The 27,350-nt window shown below is 50.1% G+C and overlaps 1 protein-coding gene across 3 annotated transcripts in view; it reads left to right on the plus strand.

Moving 5' to 3' along the window:
- Window positions 1-27,350, plus strand: part of scarb1 (scavenger receptor class B, member 1) — a 505,970-nt gene that overhangs the window by 446,270 nt on the left and 32,350 nt on the right. For all 3 annotated transcript variants that reach the window (XM_072509698.1, XM_072509773.1, XM_072510169.1), the window contains one exon: window positions 20,555-20,606. In XM_072509698.1, coding sequence (XP_072365799.1) covers window positions 20,555-20,606 — 52 coding nt within the window. The remainder of the gene's footprint in view (window positions 1-20,554; window positions 20,607-27,350) is intronic.

The following is a 27,350-nucleotide window of genomic DNA, read 5'->3' on the forward strand; positions in this document are numbered from 1 at the left end:
AAAGGGTTGGCCCACTGAAGGATAGGCAAGGGAATCTATGTGTGGAGCCAGAGGAAATGGGCGAGGTACTAAATGAATACTTTGCATCAGTATTCACCAAAGAGAAGGAATTGGTAGATGTTGAGTCTGGAGAAGGGGGTGTAGATAGCCTGGGTCACATTGTGATCCAAAAAGACGAGGTGTTGGGTGTCTTAAAAAATATTAAGGTAGATAAGTCCCCAGGGCCGGATGGGATCTACCCCAGAATACTGAAGGAGGCTGGAGAGGAAATTGCTGAGGCCTTGACAGAAATCTTTGGATCCTCGCTGTCTTCAGGGGATGTCCCGGAGGACTGGAGAATAGCCAATGTTGTTCCTCTGTTTAAGAAGGGTGGCAGGGATAATCCCGGGAACTACAGGCCGGTGAGCCTTACTTCAGTGGTAGGGAAATTACTGGAGAGAATTCTTCGAGACAGGATCTACTCCCATTTGGAAGCAAATGGACGTATTAGTGAGAGGCAGCACGGTTTTGTGAAGGGGAGGTCGTGTCTCACTAACTTGATAGAGTTTTTCGAGGAGGTCACTAAGATGATTGATGCAGGTAGGGCAGTAGATGTTGTCTATATGGACTTCAGTAAGGCCTTTGACAAGGTCCCTCATGGTAGACTAGTACAAAAGGTGAAGTCACACGGGATCAGGGGTGAACTGGCAAGGTGGATACAGAACTGGCTAGGCCATAGAAGGCAGAGGGTAGCAATGGAGGGATGCTTTTCTAATTGGAGGGCTGTGACCAGTGGTGTTCCACAGGGATCAGTGCTGGGACCTTTGCTCTTTGTAGTATATATAAATGATTTGGAGGAAAATGTAACTGGTCTGATTAGTAAGTTTGCAGACGACACAAAGGTTGGTGGAATTGTGGATAGCGATGAGGACTGTCTGAGGATACAGCAGGATTTAGATTGTCTGGAGACTTGGGCGGAGAGATGGCAGATGGAGTTTAACCTGGACAAATGTGAGGTAATGCATTTTGGAAGGGCTAATGCAGGTAGGGAATATACAGTGAATGGTAGAACCCTCAAGAGTATTGAAAGTCAAAGAGATCTAGGAGTACAGGTCCACAGATCACTGAAAGGGGCTACACAGGTGGAGAAGGTAGTCAAGAAGGCATACGGCATGCTTGCCTTCATTGGCCGGGGCATTGAGTATAAGAATTGACAAGTCATGTTGCAGCTGTATAGAACTTTAGTTAGGCCACACTTGGAGTATAGTGTTCAATTCTGGTCGCCACACTACCAGAAGGATGTGGAGGCTTTAGAGAGGGTGCAGAAGAGATTTACCAGAATGTTGCCTGGTATGGAGGGCATAAGCTATGAGGAGCGATTGAATAAACTCGGTTTGTTCTCACTGGAACGAAGGAGGTTGAGGGGCGACCTGATAGAGGTCTACAAAATTATGAGGGGCATAGACAGAGTGGATAGTCAGAGGCTTTTCCCCAGGGTAGAGGGGTCAATTACTAGGGGGCATAGGTTTAAGTTGAGAGGGGCAAAGTTTAGAGTAGATGTACGAGGCAAGTTTTTTACGCAGAGGGTAGTGGGTGCCTGGAACTCACTACCGGAGGAGGTAGTGGAAGCAGGGATGATAGGGACATTTAAGGGGCATCTTGACAAATATATGAATAGGATGGGAATAGAAGGATACGGACCCAGGACGTGTAGAAGATTGTAGTTTAGTCGGGCAGTATGGTCGGCACGGGCTTGGAGGGCCGAAGGGCCTGTTCCTGTGCTGTACATTTCTTTGTTCTTTGTTCTTTGTTGTTCTTACGGGAGTGTTATGGGGGGGGAGAAAAAGAGCTAGATATGGATCTAGTGGAGGGGGGAGGGGGATATAGGGCTGCTGCTGCATTGGCCAATGGAGAACTGGAAATAGGAGAGGTGGTCGGGGCGGGGGTCCGCCGTCTGGGGGAATGGAGGGTGCGGGAGGCGCGGGCACGGGACTGGCCTAGAAAAGGAGATGGCTAGTTGGCAGGGAGTGGGGGGGGGGGGGGTGAGAAGCCCCCGAATCCGGCTGATAACTTGGAACGTGAGGGGCCTGAATGGGCCGGTTTAGAGGGCCCGAGTGTTTGCGCACTTAAAGGGACTGAAGGCGGACATAGAACATAGAAAAATACAGCACAGAACAGGCCCTTCGGCCCACGATGTTGTGCCGAACCTTTGTCCTAGATTAATCATAGATTATCATAGAATTTACAGTGCAGAAGGAGGCCATTCGGCCCATTGAGTCTGCACCGGCTCTTGGAAAGAGCACCCTACCCATAGTCAACACCTCCACCCAACACTCAGGGCAATCTTAGACACTAAGGGCAATTTATCATGGCCAATCCGCCTAACCTGCACATCTTTGGACTGTGGGAGGAAACCGGAGCACCCGGAGGAAACCCACGCAGACACGGGGAGAACGTGCAGACGTGGTCATGCTTCAGGAGACACATTTGAAGGTGGCAGACCAGGTCAGGTTGAGAAAGGGATGGGTAGGACAGGTATTCCATTCGGGGCTGGATGCGAAGCGCAGAGGGGTTGCAATACTGGTGGGGAAGCGGGTGTCGTTTGAGGCCAAGAATATTGTAGTGGATAATGGAGGTCGATATGTGATGGTGAGCAGTAGGTTGCAGGGGGTGTGGGTGGTACTGGTAAACGCATATGCCCCAAACTGGGATGATGCCGGATTTATGAAGCGCATGCTGGGTCGGAGTCCGGACCTGGAGGCAGGAAGCTTGATAATGGGGGGGGGGGATTTCAACACGGTGCTGGATCCAGCATTAGATCGTTCCAGATCCAGGACGGGGAAGAGGCCGGCTGCGGCCAAGGTGCTTAGGGGGTTTATGGACCAGATGGGGGGAGTAGATCCATGGAGGTTTGCTAGGCCCCTGGCCAGGGAATTCTCATTCTTTTCCCATGTACATGGAGCCTACTCCCGGATAGATTTTTTTGTTTTGAGTAGAGCGCTAATCCCGAAAGTGGAAGGAACGGAGTATTCGGCCATAGCCATCTCAGACCATGCCCCGCACTGGGTGGAGCTGGAGTTAGGAGAGGAGAGGGACCAGCGCCCGCTGTGGTGTCTTGATGTGGGATTATTGGCGGATAAGGAGGTGTGCGGGAGGGTGCGGGGGTGCATTAAGAGATACTTGGAGGCCAATGACAACGGAGAGGTGCAGGTGGGGGTAGTATGGGAGGCGTTGAAGGCGGTGGTCAGGGGAGAGTTAATCTCCATCAGGGCCCACAGGGAGAAGAGAGAGGGCAGGGAAAGGGAGAGGTTAGTGGGGGAGATCTTAAGGGTGGACAGGAGATACGCAGAGGCCCCCGAGGAGGGGCTACTTAGGGAGCGGCGAAGCCTCCAGACGGAGTTTGACCTTTTGACCACAGGGAAGGCAGAGGCACAGTGGAGGAAAGCACAGGGGGGGGATGTATGAGTATGGGGAGAAGGCAAGCCGGATGCTGGCACACCAGCTCCGTAAAAGGGTGGCAGCGAGGGAGATAGGTGGAGTTAAGGATAGCAGGGGGAATATGGTGCGGAGAGCGGTGAGGGTAAATGAGGTATTTAAGGACTTCTATGAAGAGCTGTACAGATCTGAGCCCCCAGCGGGGGAAGAGGGGATGCGACGATTTTTGGATCAACTGAGGTTCCCGAGGGTGGCGGAGCAGGAGGTGGCTGGCTGAGGGGCGCCAATTGGGTTGGAGGAGCTGGTTAAAGGATTGGGGAACATGCAGGCGGGGAAGGCCCCGGGGCCAGATGGGTTCCCGGTCGAGTTTTAGAGGAAATATGTGGATCTGCTAGGCCCGTTGTTAGTGAGGACATTCAATGAGGCAAGGGAGATGGGGACCCTGCCCCCGACAATGTCCGGGGCGCTGATCTCGCTGATTCTGAAGCGGGAGAAGGACCCACTGCAATGTGGGTCGTATAGACGAATCACGGTCCTCAATGTGGATGCTAAGTTGCTGGCAAAAGTGCTGGCTACGAGAATTGCGGACTGTGTCCCTGGGGTGATTCATGAGGACCAGACGGGGTTTGTAAAGGGCAGGCAACTAAACACCAATGTGCGGAGGCTGCTGAATGGGATTATGATGCCATCGGTGGAGGGAGAGGCGGAGGTAGTGGCAGCTATGGACGCGGAGAAGGCCTTCGACTGGGTAGAGTGGGAGTATCTTTGGGAAGTGTTGCGGAGGTTTGGGTTCGGGGAGGGGTTTATCAGTTGGGTCAGGCTCCTATATAGAGCCCCGGTGGCGAGTGTGGCTACAAATCGGCGGAGGTCGGAGTACCTTCGGCTGTACCGAGGGACGAGGCAGGGGTGCCCCCTGTCCCCCGTGTTGTTTGCATAGCGATCGAGCCTCTGACCATGGCACTAAGAACAAAGAACAAAGAACAAAGAAATGTACAGCACAGGAACAGGCCCTTCGGCCCTCCAAGCCCGTGCCGACCATACTGCCCGACTAAACTACAATCTTATACACTTCCTGGGTCCGTATCCCTCTATTCCCATCCTATTCATGTATTTGTCAAGATGCCCCTTAAATGTCACTATCGTCCCTGCTTCCACCACCTCCTCCGGTAGCGAGTTCCAGGCACCCACTGCCCTCTGTGTAAAAAACTTGCCTCGTACATCTACTCTAAACCTTGCCCCTCTCACCTTAAACCTATGCCCCCTAGTAATTGACCCCTCTACCCTGGGGAAAAGCCTCTGACTATCCACTCTGTCTATGCCCCTCATAATTTTAGAACATAGAACATAGAACGATACAGCGCAGTACAGGCCCTTCGGCCCACGATGTTGCACCGAAACAAAAGCCATCTAACCTACACTATGCCATTATCATCCATATGTTTATCCAATAAACTTTTAAATGCCCTCAATGTTGGCGAGTTCACTACTGTAGCAGGTAGGGCATTCCACGGCCTCACTACTCTTTGCGTAAAGAACCTACCTCTAACCTCTGTCCTGTATCTATTACCCCTCAGTTTAAAGTTATGTCCCCTCGTGCCAGCCATATCCATCCGCGGGAGAAGGCTCTCACTGTCCACCCTATCCAACCCCCTGATCATTTTGTATGCCTCTATTAAGTCTCCTCTTAACCTTCTTCTCTCCAACGAAAACAACCTCAAGTCCATCAGCCTTTCCTCATAAGATTTTCCCTCCATACCAGGCAACATCCTGGTAAATCTCCTCTGCACCCGCTCCAAAGCCTCCACGTCCTTCCTATAATGTGGTGACCAGAACTGTACGCAATACTCCAAATGCGGCCGTACCAGAGTTCTGTACAGCTGCAACATGACCTCCCGACTCCGGAACTCAATCCCTCTACCAATAAAGGCCAACACTCCATAGGCCTTCTTCACAACCCTATCAACCTGGGTGGCAACTTTCAGGGATCTATGTACATGGACACCTAGATCCCTCTGCTCATCCACACTTTCAAGAACTTTACCATTAGCCAAATATTCCGCATTCCTGTTATTCCTTCCAAAGTGAATCACCTCACACTTCTCTACATTAAACTCCATTTGCCACCTCTCAGCCCAGCTCTGCAGCTTATCTATATCCCTCTGTAACCTGCTACATCCTTCCACACTATCGACAACACCACCGACTTTAGTATCGTCTGCAAATTTACTCACCCACCCTTCTGCGCCTTCCTCTAGGTCATTGATAAAAATGACAAACAGCAACTGCCCCAGAACAGATCCTTGTGGTACTCCACTTGTGACTGTACTCCATTCTGAACATTTCCCATCAACCACCACCCTCTGTCTTCTTTCAGCTAGCCAATTTCTGATCCACATCTCTAAATCACCCTCAATCCCCAGCCTCCGTATTTTTTGCAATAGCCTACCGTGGGGAACCTTATCAAATGCTTTGCTGAAATCCATATACACCACATCAACTGCTCTACCCTTGTCTACCTGTTCAGTCACCTTCTCAAAGAACTCAATAAGGTTTGTGAGGCATGACCTACCCTTCACAAAGCCATGCTGACTATCCCTGATCATATTATTCCTATCTAGATGATTATAAATCTTGTCTCTTATAATCCCCTCCAAGACTTTACCCACTACAGACGTGAGGCTCACCGGTCTATAGTTGCCGGGGTTGTCTCTGCTCCCCTTTTTGAACAAAGGGACCACATTTGCTGTCCTCCAGTCCTCTGGCACTATTCCTGTAGCCAATGATGACATAAAAATCAAAGCCAAAGGTCCAGCAATCTCTTCCCTGGCCTCCCATAGAATCCTAGGATAAATCCCATCAGGTCCCGGGGACTTATCTATTTTCAGCCTGTCCAGAATTGCCAACACCTCTTCCCTACGTACCTCAATGCCATCTATTCTATTAGCCTGGGGCTCAGCATTCTCCTCCACAACATTATCTTTTTCCTGAGTGAATACTGATGAAAAATATTCATTTAGTATCTCGCCTATCTCTTCAGACTCCACACACAATTTCCCATCCCTGTCCTTGACTGGTCCTACTCTTTCCCTAGTCATTCGCTTATTCCTGACATACCTATAGAAAGCTTTTGGGTTTTCCTTGATCCTTCCTGCCAAATACTTCTCATGTCCCCTCCTTGCTCGTCTTAGCTCTCTCTTTAGATCCTTCCTCGCTACCTTGTAACTATCCATCGCCCCAACCGAAACTTCACACTTCATCTTCACATAGGCCTCCTTCTTCCTCTTCCACTTCCTTGGTAAACCACGGTTCCCTCGCTCGACGCCTTCCTCCCTGTCTGACCGGTACATACTTATCAACAACACGCAGTAGCTGATCCTTGAACAAGGCCCACTTATCCAGTATGCCCAAAGCTTGCAGCCTACTTCTCCACCTTATCCCCTCCAAGTCACGTCTAATGGCATCATAATTAATTTTGGAGACCTCTATCAGGTCTCCCATTACTGAAACATGGTTAAAGGATGGTCACGACTGGGAGTTAAATATCCGAGGGTATCAAACTTTTCGGAAGGACAGAGTGGATGGGAAGGGAGGTGGTGTAGCTCTGTTATTTAAGGATGACATCCGGGCAACAGTAAGGGATGACATCGGTGCTATGCAGGATAAGGTTGAATCCATTTGGGTGGAAATCAGGAATAGTAAGGCGAAAAAGTCACTGATAGGAGTAATCTATAGGCCACCAATTAGTAACATTATGGTGGGGCAGGCAATAAACAAAGAAATAACAGATGCATGTAGAAATGGTACGGCAGTTATTATGGGGGATTTTAATCTACATGTTGATTGGTTTAACCAGGTCGGTCAAGGCAGCCTTGAGGAGGAGATTATAGAATGTATCCGCGATAGTTTCCTCGAACAGTATGTAATGGAACCTACGAGGGAACAAGCGGTCCTAGATCTGGTCCTGTGTAATGAGACAGGATTGATTCAGGATCTCATAGTTAGGGATCCTCTCGGAAGGAGCGATCACAATATGGTGGAATTTAAAATACAGATGGAGGGTGAGAAGGTAAAATCAAGCACTAGTGTTTTGTGCTTAAACAAAGGAGATTACAATGGGATGAGAGAAGAACTAGCTAAGGTAGACTGGGAGCAAAGACTTTATGGTGAAACAGTTGAGGAACAGTGGAGGACATTCCAAGTGATTTTTCACAGTGCCCAGCAAAGGTTTACACCAACAAAAAGGAAGGACGGTAGAAAGAGGGAAAATCGACCGTGGATATCTAAGGAAATAAGGGCGAGTATCAAATTGAAGGAAAAAACATACAAAGTAGCAAAGATCAGTGGGAGACTAGAGGACTGGGAAATCTTTCGGGGAAACAGAAAGCTACTAAAAAAGCTATAAAGAAGAGTAAGATAGATTATGAGAGTAAACTTGCTCAGAATATAAAAACAGATAGTAAAAGTTTCTACAAATACATAAAACAAAAAGAGTGGCTGAGGTAAATATTGGTCCTTTAGAGGATGAGAAGGGAGGTTTAGTAATGGGAGATGAGGAAATGGCTAAGGAACTGAACAGGTTTTTTGGGTCGGTCTTCACAGTGGAAGACACAAATAACATGCCAGTGACTGATGGAAATGAGGCTATGACAGGTGAGGACCTTGAGAGGATTGTTATCACCAAGGAGGTAGTGATGGGCAAGCTAATGGGGCTAAAGGTAGACAAGTCTCCTGGACCTGATGGAATGCATCCCAGAGTGCTAAAAGAGATGGCTAGGGAAATTGCAAATGCACTCGTGATAATTTACCAAAATTCACTAGACTCTGGGGTGGTCCCGGCGGATTGGAAATTAGCAAACGTGACACCACTGTTTAAAAAAGGAGGTAGGCAGAAAGCGGGTAATTATAGGCCAGTAAGCTTAACTTCGGTAGTCGGGAAGATGCTGGAATCTATCATCAAGGAAGAAATAGCGAGGCATCTGGATGGAAATTGTCCCATTGGACAGACGCAGCATGGGTTCATAAAGGGCAGGTCATGCCTAACTAATTTAGTGGAATTTTTTGAGGACATTAACAGTGCGGTAGATAATGGGGAGCCAATGGATGTGTTATATCTGGATTTCCAGAAAGCCTTTGACAAGGTGCCACACAAAAGGTTGTTGTATAAGATAAAGATGCATGGCATTAAGGGGAAAGTAGTAGCATGGATAGAGGATTGGTTAATTAATAGAAAGCAAAGAGTGGGGATTAATGGGTGTTTCTCTGGTTGGCAATCAGTAGCTAGTGGTGTCCCTCAGGGATCAGTGTTGGGCCCACAACTGTTCACAATTTACATAGATGATTTGGAGTTGGGGACCAAGGGCAATGTGTCCAAGTTTGCAGATGGCACTAAGATAAGTGGTAAAGCAAAAAGTGCAGAGGATACTGGAAGTCTGCAGAGGGATTTGGATAGGCTAAGTGAATGGGCTAGGGTCTGGCAGATGGAATGCAATGTTGACAAATGTGAGGTTATCCATTTTGGTAGGAATAACAGCAAAAGGGATTATTATTTAAATGATAAAATATTAAAACATGCTGCTGTGCAGAGAGACCTGGGTGTGCTAGTGCATGAGTCGCAAAAAGTTGGTTTTCAGGTGTAACAGGTGATTAAGAAGGCAAATGGAATTTTGTCCTTCATTGCTAGAGGGATGGAGTTTAAGACTAGGGAGGTTCTGCTGCAATTGTATAAGGTGTTAGTGAGGCCACACCTGGAGTATTGTGTTCAGTTTTGGTCTCCTTACTTGAGAAAGGACGTACTGGCACTGGAGGGTGTGCAGAGGAGATTCATTAGGTTAATCCCAGAGCTGAAGGAGTTGGATTACGTGGAGAGGTTGAGTAGACTGGGACTTTACTCGTTGGAATTTAGAAGGATGAGGGGGGATCTTATAGAAACATATAAGATTATGAAGGGAATAGATAGGATAGATGCGGGCAGGTTGTTTCCACTGGCGGGTGAAAGCAGAACTAGGGGGCATAGCCTCAAAATAAGGAGAAGTAGATTTAGGACTGAGTTTAGGAGGAACTTCTTCACCCAAAGGGTTGTGAATCTATGGAATTCCTTGCCCAGTGAAGCAGTAGAGGCTCCTTCATTAAATGTTTTTAAGATAAAGATCGCTAGTTTTTTGAAGAATAAAGGGATTAAGGGTTATGGTGTTCGGGCCGGAAAGTGGAGCTGAGTCCACAAAAGATCAGCCATGATCTCATTGAATGGTGGAGCAGGCTCGAGGGGCCAGATGGCCTACTCCTGCTCCTAGTTCTTATGTTCTTATGTTCTCCCCTCAACCTCCTTCGTTCCAGTGAGAACAAACCGAGTTTATTCCATCGCTCCTCATAGCTTATGCCCTCCATACCAGGCAACATTCTGGCAAATCTCTTCTGCACCCTCTCTAAAGCCTCCACATCCTTCTGGTAGTGTGGCGACCAGAATTGAACACTATGCTCCAAGGGAGTCCAGGAAATGGAGGGGGTTGGTCCGAGGGGGAGAGGAACATCGGGTGTCGCTGTATGCGGACGACCTGTTGCTGTATGTGGCAGATCCAGTGGAGGGGATGGTGGATGTCATGCGGATCCGAAGGGAGTTTGGGGACTTCTCGGGCTATAAGCTTAACGTCGGGAAATGTGAGCTCTTTGTGGTGCATCCAGGGGACCAGGGAAGGGGGATAGACAACCTGCCGTTGAAGAGGGCGGAAAGGAACGTTCGGTACTTGGGGATCCAGGTGGCTGGGAGTTGGGGGGCCCTGCACAAGCACAATTTGACGCCGGTTGGTGGAGCAGATGGAGGAGGATTTCAAAAGATGGGATGTGCTGCCACTCTCGCTAGCGGGCAGGGTGCAGTCGGTTAAAATGTTGGTCCTCCCAAGGTTTCTCTTTGTGTTCCAGTGCCTTCCCATTATGATTCCCAAGGCCTTTTTCAAATGGGTAAGCAGGAGCATCATGGGTTTTGTGTGGGCAAATAAGACCCCGAGGGTAAAGAGGGTGTTTCTGGAGCGGGGTAGGGACAGGGGGGGGGCTGGCGCTGCCGAATCTGTGCGGCTATTATTGGGCTGCCAATGTGGTGATGATCCGTAAGTGGGTAATCGAGGGAGAGGGGACGGCATGGAAGAGGTTGGAGATGGCGTCCTGCAGGGGCACGAGCCTGAGGGCGCTGGTGACGGCACCGCTGCCGCTCTCGCCGACAAGGTACACCACGGGTCCCGTGGTAGCGGCAACGCTGAAGATCTGGGGGCAGTGGAGACGACACAGGGGCGAGGTGGGAGCCTCGGTTTGGTCCCCGATTCGGGAGAACCATCGGTTCGTCCCGGGAAGGATGGATGGGGGGTTTCGGAGCTGGCATCGGGCAGCGATCAGAAGGATGGGGGACCTGTTTATAGATGGGACATTTGTGAGCCTAAGGGCACTGGAGGAGAAGTTTGGGATACCCCCGGGAAATGCGTTCAGGTATATGCAAGTGAGGGCGTCTGTGAGACGGCAGGTGAGGGAATTCCCGTTGCTCCTGGCGCAGAGGATTCAGGACAGGGTCATTTCGGGTGTATGGGTCGGAGAAGGCAAGGTTTCGGTGATCTATCAAGAGATGAAAGTAGAGGAGGAGGTTTCGGTGGAGGAGCTAAAGGGCAAGTGGGAGGAGGAGCTTGGGGAGGAGATAGATGAGGGTCTGTGGGCTGATGCCCTGAGTCGGGTTAACTCCTCTTCCTCTTGCGCCAGGCTCAGCTTAATACAATTTAAGGTTATTCACAGAGCGCATATGACAGGGGCAAGGTTGAGTAAGTTCTTTGTGATGGAGTTTAGATGTGGGAGGTGCTCGGGAAGCCCGGCGAATCATGTCCACATGTTCTGGTCGTGCCCGACACTGGATGGGTTTTGGAGGGGTTTCGCGAGGACTATGTCCAAGGTGGTGAAAGCCCGGGTCAAGCCGAGTTGGGGGTTGGCACTATTTGGGGTAATGGACGAGCCGGGAGTGCAGGAGGCGAAAGAGGCCGGTATCCTGGCCTTTGCGTCCCTGGTAGCCCGGCGGAGGATCTTGCTATTATGGAAGGACGCGAAGCCCCCCAGTGTGGAAGCCTGGATTAATGACATGGCAGCGTTCATCAAGCTGGAGAGGATAAAGTTCGCCTTGAGAGGGTCTGTGCAGGGGTTCCTCAGGCGGTGGCAACCGTTCCTAGACTATCTTGCGGAGCGTTAGGAGGAGGTCGGCAGCAGCAACCTGGGGGGGGGGGGGCTCTGTCGGGGGGTTATTTGGGCGGGTGGGGGGGGGGGTTCCCCAAGGGTACTTTTGAATGTCATATGGGGGGGGGGGTTAATATATGCGGGAGAAACCCAATGTATAAGTAGTTTATTATTTTTGATTGTGGGGTTTGTGTTCTTTCATCTTTTTGTTATGGGGGGGGTGGGGGGTGGGGGGGGTGGGGGGGGGGTGGGGGGTGGGGGGTGGGGGGGGTGGGGGGGGGGGGGGTTTGTTTGTTAAAAAAATTTGTTGGAAAAATTTGAATAAATATTTTTTTTTTAAAAAGCGAAGCCTTCCTGAATAACTTGCATCAGCTGCTCCGCTGACCGCTGGGTCGACAACCCAGAGGTCCGGTCCTCCGCCATGCTGTCTCCTGCTGCAGCTTCAGCCCAAGCCTTCTCTGTCCTTCTGTTTCTGCCTTTACGAGCACTTCTAGTCCTCCTCTCCGTGCACCGAAGTGGGAATTCAGTACACAATTGCCTCTGTCTTCAGTTTTACAATTCAAGTCTGGTAGAAAATCAGGGAAAAGGTCCAAAAGTCCGACCCGAGCGGGAGCCGCCAAATGTGCGACTTTACTCCTTCATAGCCGCCACCGGGAGTCCTCAATCCCCCTGTTAATGAAAGCCAACACACCACACGCCTTCTTAACAACCCTATCAACCTGCGTGGCAACTTTGAGGGATCTATGTACGTGGACCCCAAGATCCCTCTGTTCCTCCACACTTCCAAGAATCCTGCCTTTAACCCTGTATTCAGCATTCAAATTCGAACTTCCAAAATGAATCACTTCACATTTATCTATGTTGAACTCCATCTGCCACTTCTCAGCCCAGCTCTGCATCCTTTCAATATCCTGTTGTAACCTGCAACAGCCCTCAACTCTATCTACAGCTCCACCAACCTTCATGTCATCGGCAAACTTACTAACCCACCCTTCCACTTCCTCATCCGTCATTTATAAAAACCACAAAGAGCAGAGGTCCCAGAACAGATCCCTGCGGGACACCACTGGTCACCGACCTCCAGGCGGAATACTTTCCATCCACTACCACTTGCTGTCTTCTTTCGGTCAGCCAATTCTGTATCCAGACAGCCAAATTCCCCTGTATCCCATGCCCTCTAACTTTCTGAATGAGCCTACCATGGGGAACCTTATCAAATGCCTTACTAAAGTCCATATATACCACATCAACTGCACGACCTTCATCAATGTGTCTCGTCACATCCTCAAAAACTTCAATGAGGCTTGTGAGGCATGACCTGCCCCTCACAAAGCCATGCTGACTATCTTTAATCAAACTATGGGGCTGGTTTAGCACGGGGCTAAATCGCTGGCTTTGAACGCAGACCAAGGCAGGCCAGCAGCACGGTTCAATTCCTGTACCAGCCTCCCCGAACAGGCACCGGAATGTGACGACTAGGGGCTTTTCACAGTAACTTAATTTGAAGCCTACTTGTGACAATAGCAATTTTCATTTCATTTCTAAATAATCCTAAATCCTCTCTCTCACAATCCTTTCCATTATTTTGCTCACCACAGACGTAAGACTGATGGGTCTGTAATTCCCAGGGATTTCCCTATTCCTTTTCTTGAAAAGGGGAACAACATTCGCCTCCCTCCAATTATCCGGTACTACTCCAGTGGAGGGTGAGGACGCAAAGATCATCGCCAACGGCGCAGCAATCTCCTCCCTCGCTTCCCGTAGTAACCTTGGGTAAATCCCGTCAGGCCCAGGGGACTCATCTATCCTGATGCTTTTCAAAATTTCCAGCACATCCTCCTTCTTAATATCAACCAGTTTGAGTCTATTAACCTGGTTCACACTGTTCTCATGAGCAGCAAGGTCCCTCTCTCTAGTGAATACTGAAGCAAAATATTCATTTAGGGACTCCCCCATCTCCTCAGACTCTAGGCACAAGTTCCCTCCACTATCCCTGATCGGCCTTACTCTCACTCTGATCATCTTCTTATTTCTCACATAAGTGTGGAACACCTTGGGGTTTTCCCTAATCCTTCCTGCCAGGGCTTTTTCATGCCCCCTTCTAGCTCTCCTCAGTCCATTTTTGTGTTCCTTCCTGGCTACCTCGTAACCCTCGAGAGCCGAGTCAGATCCTTGCTTCCTCAACCTTACGTAAGCTTCCTTCTTCCTCTTGACTAGAAGCTCCACTTCTCTTGTCATCCGAGGCTCCTTCACCTTACCATTCCTTCCTCGTCTCAGTGGGACAAAACCATCCAGCACTCGCAGCAAGTTTTGTGTCATCTGCAAACATTAAAACTGCCTCCTGGTCACTGAGATCTCGATAATGAATATATTTCATGAAATGCAAGCGTCCCAATACCGACCCCTGGGGAACACCATTACCAATCTTCCTCCAGCCAGAAAAATAACCAATGGCCATTCCTCTCTGCTTCCTATTATTCAGCCAGTTTTGTAGCCTTTGTTACTGTCCCTTTTATTCCATGAGCTGTAACTTTCTCACAAGTCTGCTGTGTGTCACCATTTCGAATGCCCTTGGAAAGTCCAGGTACACCACATCTGCACCATTACCCTCATCGACCCTTTCTGTTACCTCCACCAAAAACTCCAGGAAGTTAGTTGAACATGATTTCCTCTTTAGAAATTCATGCTGGCTCTTCCTAATCAGCTCACATTTCTCCAGGTGACTGCTAATTCTGTTCCAAATGATAGTTTCTGGTAGTTCCCCCCCCCCCCCCCCCCCACCTGAGTGAAACTCACTGTCCCATAGTTTCTGCGGTTATCCGCACCCTCTTTGTGAGGAAGGTGGGAAGCTTGCGGGCAGCTCGCCCGCAATATCTTTTCTCACTTCCCTCAATATTCTTGGATGTATCTCCTCCGCTCCTGGTGCTTTGTCAACTTCAGGTCCAGATAACCGATGCAACACTTCCTCCTGATCAATTTCCACCCCTTCCAAGTACAGAATTCCCTCCTCTGTACCATGTCCTGGGCAGCATCTACCTCCTTGGTAAAGACAGCTGCAAAGTTTTCAATTGAATACATACTTTGGTTCTGCCTTCACAAATGAGGACACAAATCACACTGGGTCGGAGAATCGCCGGGGGCCGGCGTGAATCCTGGGCGTCATTCTCCGCCGGCGGGAGTCTCCGTTTTGCCGGCGCCCGGGGGTTTCCCGACGGCGTGGGGCTGCCCCACAATGGGAAACCCCATTGACCGGCCGGTGTAACGGAGACTCCCGCCGGCCGGTCGGGGCAGAAATGTGGCGGGGCGGGATGGAGAATTTCGCCCCCTGCCCCCGACGTGTCGCGAATTCTCCGCCACCGGAGATTCGGCAGGAATCGCGCCGCGCCGGTCGGCGGGAATCCCCCGGCGATTCTCCGGTCCGCGATGGGCCGCAGTCCCGCCGCTGTCAACCCACGCAGCCGGCGTGGATTGAACCACCTTTGGGACGGCGGGACAAGACGGCGCGGGCGAGCTCCGGGGTCCTGGGGGGGGGCGCGGGGCGATCTGGCCCCGGGGGGGGTGCCCCCACGGTGGCCTGGCCCGTGATCGGGGCCCACCGATCCACGGGCGGGCCTGTGCCGTGGGGGCACTCTTTTCCTTCCGCCTTCGCCATGGTCTCCACTCTGGCGGAGGCGGAAGAGACTCCCTCCACTGCGCATGCGCGGGGATGCCGTGAGCGGCCGCTGACGCTCCCGTGTATGCGCCGCCCGGCAAAGTCATTTCCGCGCCAGCTGGCGGTGCGGAAATCAGTCCGGCGCGGGCCTAGCCCCTCAAGGCGAGGGCTCGGCCCCTCAAGGTGCGGAGACTTCCGCACCTTTGGGGCGGCGCGATGCCGGACTGATTCGCGCCGTTTTTGGCGCCGGTCGGCGGACATCGCGCCGATTACGGAGAATCCCGCCCCAGATACCAGAAATGTTGGAGAATGAAAGGTTTAGTGAGAGGGAAGAACTGAGGGAGATCAACATTAATAGAGAAATGGTGCTGGGAAAATTGATGGGATTGAAGGCGGATAAATCCCTACGACCTGAGAATCTGCATCCCAGAGAGCTTAAGGAGGTGGTTCTGGAAATAGTGGACGCATTGGTGATCATCTTCCGGGATTCTATAGACTCTGGAACTGTCCCTGCAGATTGGAGGGTAGCTCACGTCACTCCGATATTCAAAAAGGGAGGTAGAGAGAACGCAGGGAATTATAGACCAGTAAGCCAAACATCGGTAGTGGGGAAAATGCTTGAATCCATTATCAAGGACTTTAGAGCGGAACATTTAGAAAGCAGTGGCAGGATCTGTCAGAGTCAGCATGGATTTATGAAGGGAAAATCATGCTTGACAAATCTGTTGGAATTCTTTGAAGAGGTAACCAGTACAGTTGACAAGGGGGAGACAGTCGATGTGGTATATTTGAACTTTTAGAAGGTGTTTGACAAAGTCCCGCATGAGAGACTTTTGTGCAAAATTAAAGCGCATGGTATTGGGGGAAATGTTTGAGGTGGATAGAAAACTGGTTGGCAGAGAGGGAACAAAGAGTAGGGATTAATGGGTCCTTTTCAAATTGGCAGCAGTAACCAGTGGGGTACCACAGGGATTGGTGCTGGGACCCCAGCTATTCACAATGTATATTAATGATTTGGATGAAGGAACAAAATGTAACATATCAAAGTTTGCAGATGATACCAAATTAGGTGGGAGGGTGAATTGTGACGAGGATGCAGGGATCCGACAGCAAGATCTGGACAGGTTGGGCGAGTGGGCAAATCAATGGCAGATGCAGTTTAATTTGGATAAGTGTGAGGTTATTCACATTGGAAGCAAAAACAGGAAGGCAGATTACTACCTGAATGGTTGTAAATTGGGAGAGGGGAGTGTGCATCGGGACCTGGGTGTCCTTGTGCATCATTCGCTGAAGGTAAGCATGCAGGTGCAGCAGGCGGTAAAGAAGGCTAATGGTATGTTGGTCTTCATTGCGAGAGGGTTCGAGTACAGAAGCAGGGATGTGTTGCTGCAATTGTACAGGGCCTTGGTGAGGCCACACCTGGAGTATTGTGTGCAGTTTTGGTCTCCTTCTCTGAGGAAGGATGTTCTTGCTCTCGAGGGAGTGCAGCGAAGGTTTACCAGACTGATTCTAGGGGTGGCGGGACTGTCATATGAGGAGAGATTGACTCGGTTGGGATTGTTCTCGCTGGAGTTCAGAAGAATGAGGGGGGATCTCACAGATACTATAAAATTCTAACGGGACTAGACAGGGTAGATGCAGGGAAGATGTTACCAATGATGGGTGTGTCCAGAACCAGGGGTCACAGTCTGAGGATTCAGGGTAAACCATTTCGGACAGATATAAGGAGACATTTCTTCACCCAGAGAGTGGTGAGCCTGTGGAATTCATTACCACAGGAAGTAGTTGATGCTAAAACTTTGAATATATTCAAGAGGCGGCTGGATATCGCACTTGGGGAGAATGGGATCAAAGGCTATGGGGAGAAAGCAGGATTAGGTTATTGAGTTGGATGATCAGCCATGATGGTGATGAATGGCGGAGCAGGCTCGAAGGGCCAAAAGGCCTCCTCCTGCTCCTATCTTCTATGTATCTGTGTATCTGTGTGTCTGTGTATCTGTGTGTCTGTGTATCTGTGTATCTGTGTATCTGTGCGTCTGTATATCTGTGTGTCTGTGTGTCAGTGTATCTGTGTATCTGTGTGTCTGTGTATCTGTGTATCATTGTACCTGTGTATCTTGTATCTCTGTATCTACGTATCTGTGTATCTGCGTATCTGCTTATCTGCGTATCTCTGTATCTCTGTATCTCTGTATGTGTGTATGTGTGTATCTGTGTATCTGCGTATCTGTGTATCTGCGTATCTATGTATCTGTGTATCTGTGTATTTGTGTGTCTGTGTGTCTGTGTATCTGCCTATCTATGTATCTGTGTATCTGTGTGTCTGTGTGGCTGTGTATCTGCCTATCTATGTATCTGTGTATCTCTGTATGTGTGTATGTGTGTATGTGTGTGTCTGTGTATCTGTGTGTCTGTATATCTGTGTGTCTGTGTGTCTGTGTATCTGTGCGTCTGTGTATCTGTGTGTCAGTGGGTCTGTGTGTCAGTGTATCTGTGTATCTGTGTGTCTGTGTATCTGTGTATCTGTGTATCATTGTATCTGTGTATCTCTGTATCTACATACCTGTGTATCTGCTTATCTGCTTATCTGCGTATCTCTGTATCTCTGTATGTGTGTATCTGTGTATCTGTGTATCTGCGTATCTGTGTATCTGCGTATCTATGTATCTGTGTATCTGTGTATTTGTGTGTCTGTGTATCTGCCTATCTATGTATCTGTGTATCTGTGTGTCTGTGTGGCTGCGTATCTGCCTATCTATGTATCTGTGTATCTGTGTATCTCTGTATGTGTGTATGTGTGTATCTGTGTATCTGTGTATCTGCATATCTATGTATCTGTGTATCTACGTATCTGTGTATCTGTGTATCTGCTTATCTGCGTATCTCTGTATCTCTGTATGTGTGTATCTGTGTATCTGTGTATCTCTATATGTGTGTATCTGTGTATCTGCGTATCTATGCACCTGTGTATCCGTGTGTCTGTGTATCTGTGTATCTGTGTATCTCTATATCTGTGTATCTGTGTGTCTGTGTATCTGTGTGTCTGTGTATCTGTGTGTCTGTGTATCTGTGTGTCTGTGTATCTGCCTATCTATGTATCTGTGTATCTGTGTATCTGTGTATGTGTGTATCTGTGTATCTGCGTATCTATGTATCTGTGTATCTACGTGTCTGTGTATCTGTGTATCTGCTTATCTGCGTATCTCTGTAACTCTGTATGTGTGTATGTGTGTATCTGTGTATCTGTGTATGTGTGTATCTGTGTATGTGTGTATGTGTGTCTGTGTGTATCTGTGTATGTGTGTATGTGTGTATCCGTGTATCTGCCTATCTATGTATCTGTGTATCTGCGTATCTGCGTATCTGCGTACCTGCGTATCTGTGTATCTGTGTACCTGCATACCTGTGTACCTCTGTATGTGTGTATCTGTGTATCTGCGTATCTGTGTATCTGTGTATCTGCGTATCTCTGTATCTCTGTATGTGTGTATCTGTGTATCTGTGTATCAGTGAATCAGTGTATCAGTGTATCTGTGTATGTGTGTATCTATATATTTGTGTATCTGTGTATCTGCGTATCTGCGTACCTGTGTACCTGTGTACCTGCGTATCTGCGTATCTCTGTATGTGTGTATGTGTGTATCTGCGTATCAATGTATTTGTGTATCTGCGTATCTGCGTATCTCTGTATCTCTGTATGTGTGTATCTGTGCATCTGTGTATCAGTGAATCAGTGTGTCTGTGTATCTGTGTATCTGTGTATCTCTGTGTCTCTGTATCTATGTGTCTCTGTATCTATGTACTACCTCAGCCCTGCTCCCAGATCCCTGTAGCTCTCTTACAGGCCCCTCCTCCTTTTACCACCTTTTACTATTTGTGTGTCTACAGAAGACTTTGGGATTGTGTTGGTCAAATCCCTCTTCATTTCTCCAATGAGCTTTTTCACCTCCCTCTGAACCTTCTTTATTCCTCTTAGATTTCATCTGTATTTTCTATCTGACACCTGTGATGAGCACTTTTCCTTCTTCAGCTTAATTTCCAACTCTTTTGTCATCCAGAGAGCTCTGAATTTGTTTTCCGTACCTTTCCCGTTCGAGTGACTTCACCCTGACTGTCTGAACTAATCCTTTGTTCAGCTACAATTTCTCCAGTCAACCTTTGACTCCAAATATTCAGCCCAGATCCATTCTTACCCCATTGAAGTTGTTTATTTTTTGAGTTAATTATTCTGACGCTGGATTGTACTTTGTTCTTTTCTATAGTCAGCCTGACCCTCACGATACAAAGATCACTGTCCCCTAAATGTTCTCCGACTGACACCTGATCTACTTGGTGCAGCCCATTCCCAAGAACCAGGGCCAGCAATCCCTCATTCCTCTTTGGTCTGGAAACATACTACTGTAGGAAATTTACCTGAACACACACGAGCAACTCTCGCACCACTCTGCCCTTCACACTCTTACTATCCCAGTCTATATTCAGATCATTAAAAGTCCCCATTCGAACTACACAGTAATCCTTGCACACTTCTGTAATTTCCTTGCAAATTTCTTCCTCGACATCCTTCCCGCTGATTGGTGGCCTGTAATCGACACTCAGAATATTAGTTCAAGCCAAATAGATTCTGTACTTGACCCCTCTGGGAGTTCCTTTCTCCAGCATTCTCCTTAATCAGTACCAACCCTCTACCCTTCCAAGAATATGCAGGAATATTTAACACCAAGTCTTGCCCTTTGAACCAGGTCTCTGATATCACCACAAATTTTCACAATGTAATCTGCACCCGCAACGAGCCAATCCTATTTATCACACCGCACTGTGACCCTGGTTTAGAATTTATTACTGTCTCTCTTACTCTGACCCCACCTATCAATTTGCTCGTCTATCTTCCCGGGTATTGTGCACCTTGGCTTCGTCGCTGATATTAACTGCTCATTCCCATACCCCTGCCAAGTTCGACTAAACCCCCCAGTTCTGTTATCTGTGAATGAGGAATTGTGAAGTGATTACAGTCAGTGATGATTTGACATTGACAGAAAACTCGGCAGAACGATAATTCCTGCTGGTTAATACCACTGAAAATGGGATAATTCCTCTTCAATGACCAATGATGCATCAGATCCCTTTCGTTAATGAACTGTTGGCCGGGAGTGGGAAAGTTCATCTTGAACGTTCAAACATCTGAAACCAAAGTCAAGGGAAAATGTCCATCAGCTCATGTGATCAGATTTTGAAATATTTACACAATTTCTCAGGCAGCAGAATAACCTTTGACCTTTCTTTCTTTAGAATTACTGGGAAAATGAAGACTATGTTGCTGCCTCTAATTTGGTTCGATGAGGTGAGGACATCGTCAGGGGAGATCTAAAAATATATTGATATCATTTTCTTCTTACTTGAAGTCAAATGAAACATGGAAACTCGATCGGTCAGAAACAGCTCACAGACTGAGACACATTGCGTGTTATATTTTCATTCCAGAAACCTAGAGAAATTCATTATCCAGCTGCAGAGAATTTGATTTATGAAGCATCTCTCACACGGTTCAGTGACAGACACAGGGCGGAATCTTCATGATTCCCTAAGCGGAGGGTTGAAGGTGGAACTGAAAACTAAGCCCCTGTGTGGCCCTTGCTGAAAGGTCTGTAATTGGTGATTCTTTGACACGTGCCTCCACACGGTCTTTCCCTGGCGGCTGTTGCCAATGTCGAGACAGTTTGCTCTTCTCCAAGTTCTGATGCCTGTGGCCCCTTACCTCAGCAATTCTGTGCCCATGAGGACTCAGCCACACACTGCCCCACCCAACTGCAGGGCTGCCCTCGGCCATGGAGGCACAGATCACCACCTGAGTCTCTGGCCGGTAGTCCAGGGAGCTGAAAGGTGACACGTGGTGCCTTGAGGAGGAGCCGTCCCATCAGGGGACCGCTGCATTTTTGGATTGGATTTGTTTATTGTCACGTGTACCGAGGTACAGCGAAAAGTATTTTTCTGCGAGCAGCTCAACAGATCATTAAGTACATGGGAAGAAAATAAAATAAAAGAAAATACATAATGGGGCAACACAAGATACACAATGTAAATACATAACACCGGCATCGGATGAAGCATACAGGGGTGTAGTGTGAATGTGATCAGCCCATAAGAGGGTCGTTTAGGAGTCTGGTAACATATATCATAGAATTTACAGTGCAGAAGGAGGCCATTTGGCCCATCGAGTCTGCACCAGCTCTTGGAAAGAGCACCCCACTTAAGCCCACACCTCCACCCTATCCCCATAACCCAGTAACCTCTGTATCTATGTATCCAGTAACCTCACCTAATCTTTTTGGACACTAAAGGCAATTTAGCAATCCACCAAACCTGCACATCTTTGGACTGTGGGAGGAAACCAGAGCACCCGGAGGAAACTCACGCAGACACGGGGAGAACTTGCAGACTCCGCACAGACAGTGACCCAAGCCAGGAATCGAACCTGGAACCCTGGAGCTGTGAAGCAACTGTGCTAACCACTGTGCTACCGTGCCGCCCACGGTAACAGCGGGGAAGAAGCTGTTTTTGAGTCTGTTCGTGCGTGTTCTCAGACTTCTGTATCTCCTGCCCGATGGAAGAAGTTGGAAGAGTGAGTAAGCCGGGTGGGAGGGATCTTTGATTATGCTGCCCGCTTTCCCCAGGCAGCGGGAGGTGTAGATGGAGTCAATGGATGGGAGGCAGGTTCGTGTGATGGGCTGGGCTGTGTTCACGACTCTCTGAAGTTTCTTGCGGTCCTGGGCCGAGCAGTTGCCATACCAGGCTGTGATGCAGCCCGATAGGATGCTTTCTATGGTGCATCTGTAAAAGTTGGTAAGAGTCAATGTGGACATGCCGAAATTCCTTAGTTTCCTGAGGAAGTATAGGCGCTGTTGTGCTTTCTTGGTGGTAGCGTCGACGTGGGTGGACCAGGACAGATTTTTGGAGATGTGCACCCCTAGTAATTTGAAACTGCGAACCATCTCCACCTCGGCCCCGTTGATGCTGACAGGGGTGTGGACAGTACTTTGCTTCCTGAAGTCAATGACCGCTCTTTAGTTTTGCTGACATTGAGGGAGAGATTGTTGTTGCTACACCACTCCACTAGGTTCTCTATCTCCCTTCTGTATTCTGACTCGTCGTTATTCGAGATCCGGCCCACTATGGTCGTATCGTCAGCAAACTTGTAGATGGAGTTGGAACCAAGTTTTGCCACGCAGTCATGTGTGTACAGGGAGTAGAGTAGGGGGCTAAGTACGCAGCCTTGCGGGGCGCCGGTGTTGAGGACTATTGTGGAGGAGGTGTTGTTGTTCATACTTACTGATTGTGGTCTGTTGGTCAGAAAATCGAGGATCCAGTTGCAGAGTGGGGAGCCAAGTCCTAGGTTTTGGAGCTTTGATATGAGCTTGGCTGGGATTATGGTGTTGAAGGTGGAGCTGTAGTCAATAAATAGGAGTCTGATGTAGGAGTCCTTGTTGTCGAGATGCTCTAGGGATGAGTGTAGGGCCAGGGTATTGGTGTCTGATGTGGACCGGTTGCAGCGGTATGCGAATTGCAGTGGATCAAGGCGTTCTGGGAGTATGGAGGTGATGCGCTTCATGATCAACCTCTCGAAGCACTTCATTACGACTGAAGTCAGGGCCACTGGTCGGTAGTCATTGAGGCACGTTGCCTGGTTCTTCTTTGGTACCGGTATGATGGTGGTCTTCTTGAAGCAGGTGGGAACCTCGGAGTGGAGTAGGGACAGGTTAAAGATGTCCGTGAATACCTCTGCCAGCTGGTCCGCGCAGGCTCTGAGTGCACGACCAGGGATCCCGTCTGGGCCCGTCGCCTTCCGAGGGTTCACTTTCAGGAAGGCCGATCTGACTTCGGAAGCTGTGATGGTGGGTATGGGCGAATTATGGGCTGCTGGGGCACTCGACAGCGGATTGTTGGTTACCTGCTCGAACCGAGCATAGAATGCATTGAGTTCATCGGGGAAGGGTGCGCTGCTGCCAGAGATACTGTTCGGCTTCGCTTTGTAGCCCGTTATGTTGTCAGGGCCCAGCTGCATTCGGGTGCTGTGTACGAGGGTCAGAATACCCACCAGTAATGTCTGCTTCTGCCGGTCAACAGTGCAACTATCCTCTCTATCCATCTCGCTGCTCCCTCAGACAATCATGTTTGGTCCGGGCCACTCTTCCAGTGAAGTTTCCCATGTTATTATAATATTATTATATTATTATTATGTGCTTGTGGGACCGAGGTTATGAGGGGATTCATGGCAATGGAGCGACCTCTGACCAAACACATCCACAGCCTCAGAGAACTCTGTCCAGTTTCCCTTTGCTCCTCCAAGTGTATCCGCTTTGTAAATAATCCCAGGGATTCAGCCTCTGTGGTGATCTGGCTGCTGTTATCCTCCGCCCTCCGATGGACATCACCTCTAGTCTCCACTGCTGCTATTACCTGCTCAGGTGTGCTGTGCCCCTCACCCTTTGACCTCTGTGCCACACCGGGTGCATTGACCACTGAGAGAGTCAGTGCTGCCGGAGAGTGAAACGGAGTCACGTGACGCTCCAATCCCCGTGTCCAGCATCTTCTGACCCATTTACTTGCTCGTCCGCTGTCTCCTCCCAGTGCCGGCCTCCTTCATTGCCTCAGCTACCAAAGTCTGCAAATAAGATCAAAACTGCTTGTATCCGTCAACAACACTCAAGAAACTCAACACCATCCAGGACAAAGCAGCCGCTTGATTACTCCCCTTCAAACCCTCCACCACCGACGCACAGTGGCAGCCGTGTGTACCATCTACAAGATGCACTGCAGTAACTCACCAAGGTTCCTCAGACTGCACCTTCCAAACCCACGACCACTCCCATCTAGAAGGACAAGAGCAGCAGATACCTGGGAACCCCACCACCTGGAGGGTCCCCTCCAAGTCACTCACCACCCTGACTGGGAAATATATCGGCCGTTCCTTCACTGTCGCCAGGGCAACATCCTGGAACTCCCTCCCTAACAGCACAGTGGGTGTACCTACACCTCAGGGACTGCAGCGGTTCAGGAAGGCAGCTCACCCCCACCTTCTGAAGGGCAGTGAGGGATGGGCAATAAATGCTGGTCTAACCAGCGACGCCCACATCCCGTAAATAAATAATAGAAAAAAACGAGTGTGTCAGTTCTCACAATCCGACCGTTTCTCTCCCTGTTAAACCTCCCCCAGCTAAACACTGCAAACGTGCCAATCCACCCCCACACCCGTGCAAACGTGCCAGTCCACCCCCTCTCCCGTGCAAACATGCCAGTCCACCCACTCTCCCGTGCAAACGTGCCAATCCACCCCCACACCCGTGCAAACATGCCAATCGACCCCCACTCCCGTGCAAATGTGCCAATCCACCCCCACTCCCGTGCAAACGTGCTAGTCCCACTCCCGTGAAAACATGTCAGTCCCTCTCCCGTGCAAACGTGCCAGTCCACCCCCACTCCCGTGCAAACGTGCCAGTCCCTCTCCCGTGCAAACATGCCAGTCCATCCCCTCTCCCGTGCAAACGTGCCAGTCCCTCTCCCATGCAAACGTGCCAGTCCCTCTCCCGTGCAAACGTGCCAGTCCCTCTCCCGTGCAAACATGCCAGTCCATCCCCTCTCCCGTGCAAACATGCCAGTCACTCTCCCGTGCAAACGTGCCAGTCCACCCCCTCTCCCGTGCAAACATGCCAGTCCACCCCCACTCCCGTGCAAACATGCCAGTCCCTCTCCCGTGCAAATGTGCCAGTCCACCCCCACTCCCGTGCAAACGTGCCAGTCCCACTCCCGTGCAAACATGTCAGTCCCTCTCCCGTGCAAACATGTCAATCCCATTCCAATGCAAACGTACCAGTCCCATTCCTGTGCAAACATGCCTGTCCATCCCCTCTCCCGTGCAAACGTGCCAGTCCACCCCCACTCCTGTGCAAATGTGCCAGTCCCTCTCCCGTGCAAACGTGCCAGTCCACCCCCACTCCCGTGCAAATGTGCCAGTCCCTCTCCCGTGCAAATGTGCCAGTCCCTCTCCCGTGCAAACATGCCAGTCCCTCTCCCATGCAAACGTGCCAGTACCTCTCCCATGCAAACGTGCCAGTCCCTCTCCTGTGCAAACGTGCCTGTCCCTCTCCTGTGCAAACGTGCCAGTCCACACCTACTCCCGTGCAAATGTGCCAGTCCCACTCCCATGCAAATGTGCCAGTCCCACTCCCGTGCAAACGTGCCAGTCCCTCTCCCGTGCAAATGTGCCAGTCCCACTCCCGTGCAAATGTGCCAGTCATTCTCCCATGCAAACATGCCAGTCCCTCTCCCGTGCAAACGTGCCAGTCCCTCTCCCGTGCAAACGTGCCAATCCACCCCCACTTCAGCCCCTCTCCCGTGCAAACGTGCCAGACCCTCTCCCGTGCAAATGTGCCAGTCCCTCTCCCGTGCAAACATGCCAGTCCCACTCCTATGCAAATGTGCCAGTCCCTCTCCCGTGCAAACAAGTCAGTCCCTCTCCCGTGCAAACGTGCCAGTCCCTCTCCCGTGCAAACGTGCCAGTCCCTCTCCCATGCAAACGTGCCAGTCCACCCCCACTCCCGTGCAAATGTGCCAGTCCCACTCCCGTGCAAATGTGCCAGTCCCACTCCCGTGCAAACGTGCCAGTCCCTCTCCCGTGCAAACATGTCAGTCCCTCTCCCGTGCAAACGTGCCAGTCCCTCTCCCATGCAAACGTGTCAGTCCCTCTCCCGTGCAAACGTGCCAGACCCTCTCCCGTGCAAACGCGCCAGTCCCTCTCCCGTGCAAACGTGCCAGTCCCACTCCTATGCAAATGTGCCAGTCCCTCTCCCATGCAAACAAGTCAGTCCCTCTCACGTGCAAACGTGCCACTCCCTCTCCTGTGCAAACGTGCCAGTCCCTCTCCCATGCAAACGTGCCAGTCCACCCCCACTCCCGTGCAAACATGTCAGTCCCACTCCTGTGCAAATGTGCCAGTCCCACTCCCGTGCAAATGTGCCAGTCCCTCTCCCGTGCAAACATGTCAGTCCCTCTCCCGTGCAAATGTGCCAGTCCCTCTCCCATGCAAACGTGTCAGTCCCTCTCCCGTGCAAACGTGCCAGACCCTCTCCCGTGCAAACGCGCCAGTCCCTCTCCCGTGCAAACGTGCCAGTCCCACTCCTATGCAAATGTGCCAGTCCCTCTCCCATGCAAACAAGTCAGTCCCTCTCACGTGCAAACGTGCCACTCCCTCTCCTGTGCAAACGTGCCAGTCCCTCTCCCATGCAAACGTGCCAGTCCACCCCCACTCCCGTGCAAACATGTCAGTCCCACTCCTGTGCAAATGTGCCAGTCCCACTCCCGTGCAAATGTGCCAGTCCCTCTCCCGTGCAAACATGTCAGTCCCTCTCCCGTGCAAATGTGCCAGTCCCTCTCCCATGCAAACGTGTCAGTCCCTCTCCCGTGCAAACGTGTCAGTCCCTCTCCCGTGCAAATGTGCCAGTCCCACTCCCGTGCAAATGTGCCAGTCCCACTCCCGTGCAAACATGTCAGTCCCTCTCCCGTGCAAACGTGCCAGTCCCTCTCCCATGCAAACGTGTCAGTCCCTCTCCCGTGCAAACGTGTCAGTCCCTCTCTCGTGCAAATGTGCCAGTCCCACTCCCGTGCAAATGTGCCAGTCCCTCTCCCGTGCAAACATGTCAGTCCCTCTCCCGTGCAAACGTGCCAGTCCACCCCCACTTCAGCCCCTCTCCCGTGGATCGGTTTGATTTGATTTGTTTTATTGTCACATGTACCGAAGTACAGTGAAAAGTATTTTTCTGCGGCCGAGGGAACGTACACAGTACGTACATAGTAGACAAAAAAATAATCGACAGAGAACATTGACAAATGGTACATCGACAAACAGTGATTGGTTACAGTGCGGAACAAGGGGCCAAACAAAGCAAATACATGAGCAAGAGCAGCATAGGGCGTCGTGAATAGTGTTCTTACAGGGAACAGATCAGTCTGAGGGGGAGTCGTTGAGGAGTCCAGTAGCTGTGGGGAAGAAGCTGTTCGTATGTCTGGATGTGCGGGTCTTCAGACTTCTGTA

Source organism: Scyliorhinus torazame, chromosome 1 (assembly GCF_047496885.1).
Source record: "Scyliorhinus torazame isolate Kashiwa2021f chromosome 1, sScyTor2.1, whole genome shotgun sequence".
Lineage (NCBI taxonomy): Eukaryota > Metazoa > Chordata > Chondrichthyes > Carcharhiniformes > Scyliorhinidae > Scyliorhinus > Scyliorhinus torazame.